The following is a 12,034-nucleotide window of genomic DNA, read 5'->3' as shown; positions in this document are numbered from 1 at the left end:
CATAATTATATGTGAGGTATAAAGTGGGAAAGAATGTCAGCTAGCAAGAATAAAAACAACTTTCTGAAGGTTTTAAAAATGAATATGAATTCATTAGGTCGTGGGAGTCCAGGAGAACTGGAATGAAAATCTCAAACATGGAAACTGTGAGCAAGGAGAAACGAAAATAACACTGAAAATCCAGTTTTACAAGACAGTATATAGCAAAAAGAAGTAAATATGAAAGGCTATTAGGAATGTAGGACGATTAGTTTTGTGTGTATAAACAAATCACTTAATATTGGAGCTTCATTTTCTTAATCTGTAAAAGACTTACTTCACAGGATAATTTCAGAGAAATTATTTTGAAACCTATATGTGCTATATTATTTAATGTTTATTATACATACTGAATGCCAGCATACAGTATATGAATTTTACCTTGTTGATAATAGAAAACATTGAAGAAATTGACATTAGGTGATTAAAGTGATCTCGTCCATGGAAACAATGGGTAAAATAGTAGAATCTTTCTCTAAGTGACCAAAAGTCGTAAGAATGTTACAAATTTTCTGCCTAGTTTTTTAATTCTTCTATCAGCATGTCATATAGGATATTGCATTAGACATGTTACCATGAATATTTAAGTACAAATTCTGTCTTTATCTACCTATTAAATGTGAATCTCACCAAGTTCTCTAGCTTGTCTGTGATGGTTTCTTCTTTTGCTTTAAATCTTGCATCTCATGGAAGTGGATATCTTCAACATAGAAAATAGCTAATCCAATTCCAATTGATCAATGATGGACAGAATCAGCTACACACAGAAAAGGAACACTGGGAAATGAGTGTAAACTATTAGCATTTTTTTTCTTTTTCTCCCCCGATTATTTTTACCTTCCGAATCCAATTCTTCCTTTGCAACAACAACAACAAAATTCAGTTCTGAATATATATATATATATATATATATATATATATAGTACCTAGGATATACTATAACATATTTAATATGTATTGGAATGCCTGCCATCTAGAGGAGGGGGTGGAGGGAAGGAGGGGAAAATTTGGAACAGAAGGGAGTACAAGGGATAATGTTGTAAAAAATTACCTATGCATATGTACTGTAAAAAAAATATATAATTATAAAATTAATTTTAAAAATGACAGAAAAAAAATCTTGCATCTTAGATTTCCCCTACTGTCAATGTCAACTTCGGTACAACCAGTGCCCAGAACAGCCTTGTTCTTCCCTACATCCTTGCTGTTTTAGTTCTGTTGAACAGTGAATCATATGAAGAATTGAACATTGCCATGGAAAACCCAATAAACAAGTCTGTTAAATCTGGAACTTGATATGACCCATTTTTCTAATTCTGGATTTGGTCTAAATTTTTAAAAAATTTTCTTCTGGTGTTTCAGTTAAATGTTGGTTAAAGTTACCAGAACTCTTGCTAATGAATAAATGAGGGAAGGATTTTACTGTATATGAATGATTTATATTATAAACTTCTAAAGGACAAGCAGTGTTTACATGTAACTATTTGAGGTAAAACACATGATATTTTAAAAGTAATTTAGTATATTTGTAATTTATAAGCTATACTATATAGCAGCAGTCACCAAAACCATTTGGTATTGGCTAAGAAATAGACCGGTAGATCAGTGGAACAGATTAGATACAAAGGACAAAAAAGGGTACATCTATAGCAATCTAATCTTTGACAAACCCAAAGATACCAACATTAGGGACAAAAATTCATTATTCGGAAGAAACTGTTGGGAAAACTGGAAATTAGTATGGCAGAAATTAGATATGGATCCACACTTAACACCATATACCAAGATAAGATCAAAATGGGTCCATGATTTAGGCATAAAGAGGGAGATATGAAAGTTATGGAATTTTATTGCTCTGTAAGAAATGACCAGCAGGAGGAATACAGAGAGGCTTGGAGAGACTTACATCAACTGTTGTTGAGTGAAATGAGCAGAACAGATCACTGTACACTTCAACAACAATACTGTATGAGGATGTATTCTGATGGAAGTGGAAATCTTCAACATAAAGAAGAGCCAACTCACTTCCAGTTGATCAATGATGGACAGAGGTAGCTACACCCAGAGAAGAAACACTGGGAAATGAATGTAAATTGTTAGTACTAATATCTGTCTGCCCAGGTTACATGTACCTTCGGAATCTAATGCTTATTGTACAACAAGAAAATGGTATTTACACACATGTATTGTATCTAGGTTATATTGTAACACAAGTAAAATGTATGGGATTGCCTGTCATCGGGGGGAAGGAGTAGAGGGAGGGGGGGGGATAATTTGGAAAAATGAATACAAGGGATAATATTATAAAAAATATATATAATAAAAAATTATTAAAAATAAAAATAAAAAATAAATTCTCAGCCTTATTAAAAAAAATTTATAAGCATAAATTACAAATTAATTATATAATGTATTTTATTCATCTTATTGTTGCCATTCACAATATACATCAGGTAGTTTTCCCACATATTTTCTTATATCAAGAGGAATCCTGAGGTTTCAAATAGTATTTTTTTTAAATAAAATAATGTGTAACCTAAGAGATTCTGTTTAGCTGTCTACAATAACCCAAAGGAGGTTACTTTAAATTCAGTTTAAATTTATTGACAAAATGATATTTTGATATAATCTTAGGATACATATGTGGAGACTGTTTTATCAGTGCCAAAGAATCTGCATTCTAAATATTCTCCTACTGTCCCACAGATTTTAAAATCCTAATATGTTTCTTGTGTTTTTCTCTATACAGATTCAGATTACATTTGGGAAAAAAAGAAAGTACTTCCTATATATGAACCAGTGGTAAAATTTACACATTCACAATGGACACGATTCAGAAGAAAAGTTAACCTTTTAGAAAAGATGATTATTGGACTACGGGAAGAATTGTCAGAGAGAATGGAAACTAAATACCAGTTAAAGAATCGAAAAGCAGAATGTGATAGAAAACTCTATAGAAGCAGGTATGGATGGCATAAGTTTAAATCAGGGTTTGAAAGCATTACGCTTACAATGAAACATTGTGACAGAAAATTTGAGGTTAAGAAATGAAAAATGAAAATTCTTTAAAATAATGTAATGAGCCCTACAATGAATCCCTTTAACTTAATGTGGTATAATCCATCTTCCTGTTTGGAATACTTTCCAATAGGTTTCCACCCTTATTTCATCATGTTATTTTTTGAAGCACAGATTGCCCCTAATCAACATATATTTATCAAGTACCTTGTGTGCATCAAGCACTGTTGTGGGCACTGAGGCTCAAGGACAAAAATAAAATGCCACGGGGAATTTTACAATCCATACAAGAATATAGGATGTAAATACAAATGTAAACACAATAAAGTCACAGAAATCTGGAGCAGGAAGCTGGTCATGGTTTTCAAAGGAAAGGAGTAGCAGCAACTTCATGTAGAAGAAGGTAGGGAAACAGAATTTCAAAAGAAGCAAATTCCAATGGAGGGGGAGGTTTGAAAAGCAACAGTGCACTCTAGTGGAGAAGACCCGCTACACAAAGATGTGGCTTTGGGAAATATTTACCATTTGTAGCATGCCCTCCTGGCAGTTACTATTACCAGTCTGTCCTAGGCCCAACAGAGTACATTTGACCACTGACCTTTGCAATGTCAACTCTACCCGGCTCCCCTCCTCTGAGGCCTTCAAAGGTCTCTGGGTATGATTTCTTAAATCCATAGTGTAATAACCAATAGCATGCTCAAGAACAGCCACGTGTAAACTTAAAAGCTTTTATTATACCTACTCACATAATGCCCTGGCTTAATGCCCTGACTTGTTAACTCTCTAGTCAACACCTGATCTGAAGACCCATGTGTTCACTACCAAACTCCTTACCTCTCTTGGCTATCCATCAGCTTGGCTGTGTTCCTGTGTAGAACTAAAAGGACACTTTGACTAGATTGTAGACTGCAAGAAAGGGAGTAATGTATAATAAAGTTAGGAAGGTAGTTTCTGTTTCTTATATACTATAAATATCTGCATATTCAAATTCCTCAGCAAATGTCCTAGTGCCCTGTTACATGCAGAATACTTTGTGAAACTTTAGGGCAGATAAGAGAAGAATATGACTTGGCCTGAGCTGTCATGGAGCTTACACCCTTGGAAATGGTACTGTTTCTCTTGGTTATCTCATCAGCTCCTCATGAGTTCCTTTAATACCCTTGTGGAGGAATGGTTTCCACAGTGATATATACTCAGTGGTAGTCTTTCTCTTGAGCTCCTTCCATACATCACAAAGTTTTTTGGACATCTCAAATGGGATGTGCCACATGCATCTTTGCCTTAACAGAATTATCTTTTCTTCCTAAGCCCTCTTCTCTTCTGAATGTCTCTATAATCAGTGACAGCACCTCCCTCCAATTCACCTAGGACTGCAACCTTAATAACAGCCTTATCTCCTCTTCAATGCAGCCTTATCTCCTCTTTTTGGTAATGACAAAGTTTCTGCCTTTTGAGCATCTCTCATAACAGTGCAATTCTGTCTAAAAACAATCATCAGTACAATGCAGGCATTCTTTGCATCTTGCTTATATTATTACACTTGCCTTTCTCTTTCTTTCTTTGAATAAAGACCTTCCACACACTAATCTATTCTTCAAAGGAGCCAAAGGGATTTTCCTCAAGCATAAATCTTACCATGTCATTACTTCTCCTCTTCTAAGAGTATTGGCACCCTATCACCTCCAAGATCAAATAAAAATTCCTTTTCTTGCCTCTTAAAGGCTCTTATAACTAGCCCTTTCCTGCTTTTCCAGATTTTTTAAACATTATACCGTTTTTAATGAGGAAATCAAACTCTTTGCAGATGATATGATGGTATACTTAGAGAACTCTAAAGACTCTGCTAAAAAGCTCTTAGAAATAATTCATAACTTTAGCAAAGTTGCAGGATGCAAAATAAATCCACATAAATCCTCAGCATTTTTATCCAACAGCAAGAGATACAAAGAGAAATTCCATTCAAAATACCGGTCCATAGTATAAAATGTTTGGGAATATATGTACCAAAGGAAAGTCAGGAATTATATGAGCAAAATTACAAAACACGTGCCACAAAAATAAAGTCAGATTGAAATAATTGGAAAGATATTAAGTGCTTTTGGATAGGCCGAGGGAATATAATCTAGATGATAATACTCCCTAAACTAATTTATTTATTTAGTATAACAAGTAGACTCCCAAGAAACTATTTTAATGACCTAGAAAATATAACAACAAAATTCATATGGAAGAACAAAAGGTTGAAAAATCCAAGGGCATTAATGAAAAAAAAATCAAATGAAGGTAGCCTTGCTGTACTTGATCTCGAATTATATTATAAAGCAGCAGTCACCAAAACCATTTGGTATTGGCTAAGAAATAGACTAGTTGATCAGTAGAATAGGTTAGGTTCACAGGACAAGATATGAATAAAAATAGCAATCTAGTGTTTGACAAATCCAAAGATCCCAACTTTGGGGATAAGAATTATTTCACAAAAACTGCTGGGAAAACTGGAAATTAGTATGGCAGAAACTAGCCATGGACCCACATTTAATACCACGTACTAAAATAAGATCAAAATGGATCCATGATTTAGGCATAAAGAACGAGATCATAAATACATTAGAGGAACATAGGATAGCTTACCTCTCAGACTTGTGGAGGAGGAAGGAATTTGTGACCAAAGGAGAACTAGAGATCATTATTGATCACAAAATAGAAAATTTTGATTACATCAAATTAAAAACTTTATACAAGCAAAACTAATGCAAACAAGATTAAAAGAGAAGTAACAAATTGGGAAAACATTTTTTCAGTTAAAGTTTCTGATAAAGGCCTCATCTCCAAAATATACAGAGAATTGACTCTAATTTATTAGAAATCCAGCCATTCTCCTATTGATAAATGGTCAATGGATATGAACAGACAATTTTCAGATGATGAAATTGAAACTATTTCCACTCATAAGAAAAAGTGTTCCAAATCATTATTGATCAAAGAAATGCAAATTAAGACAACTCTGAGATACCACTATACATACCTGTCAGATTGGCTAAGATTACAGGAACAAATAATGATGAATGTTGGAGGGGATGTGGGAAAACTGGGACATTGTAGAATTGTGAAAGAATCCAACCATTCTGGAGAGCAATCTGGAATTATGCCAAGTTATCAAACTGTGCATATCCTTTGATGTAGCAGTGCTACTACTGGGTTTATATCCCAAGGAAATAATAAAGAAGGGAAAAGGACCTGTATGTGCCAAAACGTTTGTGGCAGTCCTTTTTGTAGTGGCTAGAAACTGGAAAATGAATGGATGTCCATCAATTGGAGAATGGTTGGGTAAATTATGGTATATGAAGGTTATGGAATATTATTGTTCTGTAAGAAATGAACAGCAGGATGAATACAGAGAGGCTTGGAGAGACTTACATCAACTGATGCTGAGTGAAATGAGCAGAACTAGGAGATCATTATACACTTCAACAATACTATATGAGGATGTATTCTGATGGAAGTGGATATCTTCAACATAGAGAAGAGCTAATCAAATTCCAAGTAATCAGTGATGGACAGAATCAGCTAGACCCAGAGAAGGATCACTGGGAAATGAGTGTAAACTGCATTTTTTGTTTTTCTTCCCAGGTTATTTTTACCTTCTGAATCCTTCTTCCTTTGCAGCAACAACAACAACAACAACAAAATTTGGTTCTACACATATATATTGTATCTAGGATATACTATAACATATTTAATATGTATGAGAATTCCTGCTATCTAGGGGAGGGAGTAGAGGGATGGAGGAGAAAATTCGGAACAGAAGGGAGTACAAGAGATAATATTGTAAAAAATTACCTATGCATATGTACTGTCAAAAATGTTATAATTATAAAATTCATTTAAAAAATTTTAAAAATTATATCTTTTTATTTACAAGATATATGCATGGGTAATTTTTCAGCATTGACAGTTGCAAAACTTTTTGTTCCAACTATTCCCCTCCTTCCCTCCACCCCTGATTTTCCCTTGGCAGGTAGATTTCTAAACAATTTATATGATCTGTAGTTACTTTAAATGGAATATCTCTTTGTAACTCTGTTGGATTTTGTTAGTGATATATAAGAATATACATATGAGTGCTGAAGACGTATGTGAGTTTATTTTGTATCCTGCAACTTTGCTAAAGGGATGGATTATTTCTAATAGCTTTTTAGTAGAATCTTTTGGGTTCTCTAGGTATACTGTCATATCAGCAGCAAAGAGTGATAATTTGGTTTCCTCCTTACCTACTCTAATTCCTTTTATCTTTTTCTTAACTCTTATTGCCAAAGCTAGCATTTCTAATGCAATACTGAATAGTAATGGCTATAGGGGACAACCTTGTTTCACTCCTGATCTTATTGGGAATGTTTCCAGTTTATCACCATTACATATAATGCTTACTGATGATTTTAAATAGATGCTATTGATTATTTTAAAGAAAAGTCCATTTATTCCTATATTCTCAAGTGTTTTAGTAGGAATGGATGTTGGATTTTATCAAATTATTTTTCTGCACCTATTGAGATTTCTGTTAATTTGGTTATTAATATGGCCAATTATACTGATAGTTTCCCTAATAGTGAAACAGCCATGCATTCCTGGTGCATTATCCTGGGGATGATTTTCTGTAGTCTTTTTGCTAATATCTTATTTAAGATATTCATTAGGGAGATTGGTCTATAATTTTCTTTTGTTTTCAACCTACTTGGTTTCGGTGTCAGTACCATGTCTCTTTCTTAAAAGGAATTTGGTAGGAGTCCTTTATTCCCTATTTTTTTCAAATAGTTTATATAGCATTGGGGCTAATTGTTCTTTGAATGTTTGGTAGAATTCACATGTAAATCTATCTGGTCCTGGAGATTTTTTCTTAGGGAACTGATAAATAGCTTGCTCTATTTCTTTTTCTGAAATGGGACTATTTAAGGGATTTACTTCCTCCCGTGTTAATATAGGAAGCTTATTTTTTTGGAGGTAGTCATCCATTTCACTTAGGTTATCAATTTTATTGGCATAAAGTTGGGTAAATCTTATTTCTCTAATTTCCTCTTCATTAATGGAAAGTTCCCCTTTTCATTTTTAAGACTAGTTATTTGATTTTCTTATTTCCTTTTTCTAATCAAATTTTATTTTATTGTTTTTTTTTTCATAAAATCAACTCAGTTTTATTTATTAATTCAATAGTTTTTTTCACTTTGAATATGAATTTCTCCTTTTAATTTTAGAATTTCCAGTTTAGTTTTTGATTGGAAGATTTTAATTTGGTTGTTTTCTAGCTTTTTAAGTTGCAAGCCCAATTCACTGATCTTCTCTTTCTCTATTTTATTCAAGTAAGCCTCTAAGGATATAAAATTTCCCCTTATTGCCACTTATTTCCCCTTATTGCCATTTTGGCTGCATCCCACAAATTTTGTTATGATGTCTCATTGACTATCTTGAGTGAAATTATTAATGTTGTCTATAAATTGCTGTTTCATCCAATCATTCTTTGAGATGAGATTATTAATTTCTAATTATTTTACCCCTATTTACCCCTTTTTGTTGAATGCAGTTTTTATTGCATCATGATCTGAAAAGAAAGCATTTACTATTTCTGCCTTCCTGCATTTAATTTTGAGATATTTATGTCCTAACATATGGTCAATTTTTGTATAGGTTCCTGTAGAGAGCCGACTTCCCTTCCTACAGAGAGCAGCCTCAAGTCTTGTCCAGACAAAACTCCCTCTTTCCTCCAGAGCTGCCCTCTTTTATACTCCCAGAGAATGGGCATGGGATAATGCAAGGGCTTCTGGAAAAAATTACTTCAACCAATGAACTTGCTCCCCCTGAGCATGCAAGCTCTTCCCCAGGAATTCACAAGTAAAACTCTAAGTAAAGTCAGGAACTAGAGAATTGTTAAGTACTGACTTAGCACTTAGTAAGAACCTAATATCTCATTATCTCATTAGCACTTAGTAAGAACCTAACAGGTTCCATGAATGCTGAGAAGAAAGTATGCTCTTTTCTGTCACCATTCAGTTTGATTTAAAGATCTATCATACCTAATTTTTATAATATCCTATTTACCTCTTTAATTTCTTTCTTATTTGTTTTGTGCTTTTATTTATCTAATTCTGAGAGTACAAGTTTGAGATCTCCCACTGTTATAGTTTTGCTGTCTGTTTCCTCTTGCAGCTCTCTTCACTTCTTCAAGAATGTAGATACTATACCACTTGGTGGATATATGTTTTGTATTGATATTGCTTCATTGTCTATGCTGCCCTTTAGCAAGATAAAATTTTCTTCCTTAATTCTTTTAATTAGATCAATTTTAGCTTTTGCTTCATCTGACATAAGGATGGTTATCCCGGCTTTATTTAACTTCAACTGAAGCATAATAGATTCTGCTCCAGTCTTTTACCTTCTCCCTGCTTTAAATGTGTTTCCTATAAGCAAGATATTTTAGGATTCTGACTTTTGATCCAGTCTGCTATCCACCTTTGCTTTATGGGAGAGTTTATCCTATTCACATTTACAGTTAAAATTACTAATTCTGTATTTCCTGCCCTCTTATTATCCCCAGATTATGCTTTTCTTTTTCTTGCCCTCCTTTACCCCCTTTCCCAGTATAAAACTTATGGGCCCCATTTTCATCATGCAATTTAGGATCCCTCCCTTCTCCCTTTGAATCCCTTCCCCTTTCTTGTACCCTTCCCTTATTATGCTTTTCTTTTTCCTTTTTCCTCTCCCAGTTTTTAAAGTGGTAAAAGAAGATTTACTCTAAAATAAATAGGTCAATTATTTTCTCTTTGAGCCAACTCTGATGAGAGTAAGACTCACACAATGTTCCTCCCCTCTCTAAATTCCCTCAGACCTGATAGGTTTCCTTTGCTTCTTCGTGGAATGCAGTTTCCCTCTTTTTATCTCCCCTTTTCCCTTTTTCTGACACTATCCCCTTTCCATTTAGAATTCCCTTTTTTATGTTATATTAGTAAATTCAAATTATATATGTAGTCTTTGTGTATATCCATGAGAGAAATACAGTTCTCAAGAGAGTTCCTTTTACCTTTTTCTGCTTTTCTTGAGTCATATGGTTGAAGATCAAATTTTTTGTTCAGATCTGTGTTTTTTCCTTGGAAACAAATGGAATTTATCTGTTTCATTAAATGTCCATTTTCTTCCATGGAAAAAAATACTCAGCTTAGTTGGGTCATTTATTCTTGGCTTCATTCCAAGTTCTTTTGCCTTTTGGAATATCAGATTGCAAGTCCTAAGTGATCTTTATTGTGGCACCTCAGTATCAGTATGTTTTTTCCTGGCTGCTTGTAATATATTTTCCTTAGTCTGATAGTTCTATAATTTGGCCACAATATTCCTTGGAGTTTTTATTTTAAGGTCTTTTTCAGAAGGTGCTCGATGAATTCTTTCAATGCCTAGTTTACCTTCTGATTCTATTACATCTGGGCAGTTCTCTTTGATGATTTCCTGTAAAATAGTATCTAGGCTCTTTTTTTCATCATCATTTTTGGGAAGGCCAATCCTCAGATTATCTCTGCTAGATCTGTTTTTCAGGTTTGATGTTTACCAAGTATATATTTAACATTTTTTTCTAATTTTTCAATTTTTGGGGGGGTTTACTTAAATGATTCTTTGTCTCAATGAATCACTCATTTCTATTCAGTTATGATTTTTGATGAGTTATTTTCTTCATTAGCTTTTTAAACTTCTTTTTGTATGTGTCCAATTGAGTTTGTAAATGAGTTGTTTTGCTCTATGGAATTATTTTCCATTTCACTAATTTTATTTTTTTTAGTGAGTTATTTTCTCTTTTCAATTCACAAATACTACTTTCCTGGGAGTTCTTTACCATTTCCAATCCACACATTCTGTTTCCTTGCACTTCCTGAGAGTTCTTTATCTTTTCCAATTCACATTTCAAGAAGTTACTCTCTTACATAACTTCTCTTTCCTTTCCCCATTTTTCTTCTAGGTCTCTTTTAAGATTTTTAATTGTATCTTCTAGGAGAACCTTTTGTAACGGGGACCAGGTTAGATTCCCCCTTTGGGGTATTGTCTGGAGACTCTCTGGTAATCGTCTCCTCAGAGTGGAATCAGGGTGGAAAACCTACTCTGTTTCTGTATAAAAATTATCAATCATCCTTTTGATTATTTTATTCATTTTTTAAAGCCTGTAGGTTCTGCCTTCTGGGCAAAGAGGTTACCAGCTTCCTCTGCAGAGCAGGGATAGATATATAGACAGTAGCTGTTTTGCAAAAGGTCTGCAAAGAGTGTCCAGGTACAGGAGTGCTCTGGGAAAAAGTTCCCCAACAGAAGTGACTAAGGCCTAGGTATTATGGGGCTGAGCAGGGGAAATGCCCAGTGAAGAGCCCCATGGTGTGGATTAGTGACTGCCCTGGGCCTAGAGGCTGAGCAGTGTAAGTGTCACTATCTCAAGCCTTGCTGTGGGACTTTGGGTATTAGCAGTTGACCAGTGAATAGCCTCTCACTTACTGGAAGTTTCTCTGCCCAGGGATGCACAGTCATACTTCAGAAGTTCTATTGCCCCAGACCTCCAAGCTTCCCACTTTGCAGATAAGAGGCTATCCGGGCTGTATCCCTCTGCCATACAGATTTGTGACTGCCCTAGCCTGTGCTGCAGAATGCAGCTTCCCTCTTGAGCTGTGGTCTGTGCTGAATCACTTCCGGTTTTGGGTGGGTATAGCCAGATCTTGTTAGGTTCTGGCATTTTTTACAGTATCCTCTGCCTTTGGCTTTAATTTCTCTACTGGTCTACTGCTTTGTAATCAAGGCAGAGCAGTAAGTCTATGGCAGAGTCATCTCTGTAAATTTTCTAATCACAGAGGCCACCCCCTCCAATCTGCTCAATATGCCAATCTCTAGTTCTATCCCTGTTTGCGCTGGTCTAATCCCACTGCTCAGAACAAACCTTTTCTGGCGTTCTTCCAAATTATCTTTG

The 12,034-nt window shown here is 34.6% G+C and overlaps 1 protein-coding gene across 1 annotated transcript in view; it reads left to right on the top strand.

Moving 5' to 3' along the window:
- Positions 1-12,034, top strand: part of LOC141543985 (uncharacterized) — a 95,845-nt gene that overhangs the window by 55,700 nt on the left and 28,111 nt on the right. Inside the window, exon 21 of the mRNA XM_074269635.1 lies at positions 2,789-3,002. Coding sequence (XP_074125736.1) covers positions 2,789-3,002 — 214 coding nt within the window. The remainder of the gene's footprint in view (positions 1-2,788; positions 3,003-12,034) is intronic.

The sequence above is a fragment of the Sminthopsis crassicaudata genome, chromosome 5 (assembly GCF_048593235.1).
Source record: "Sminthopsis crassicaudata isolate SCR6 chromosome 5, ASM4859323v1, whole genome shotgun sequence".
Taxonomy (NCBI): domain Eukaryota; kingdom Metazoa; phylum Chordata; class Mammalia; order Dasyuromorphia; family Dasyuridae; genus Sminthopsis; species Sminthopsis crassicaudata.
This window is presented reverse-complemented; position numbering and strand designations above follow the sequence as displayed.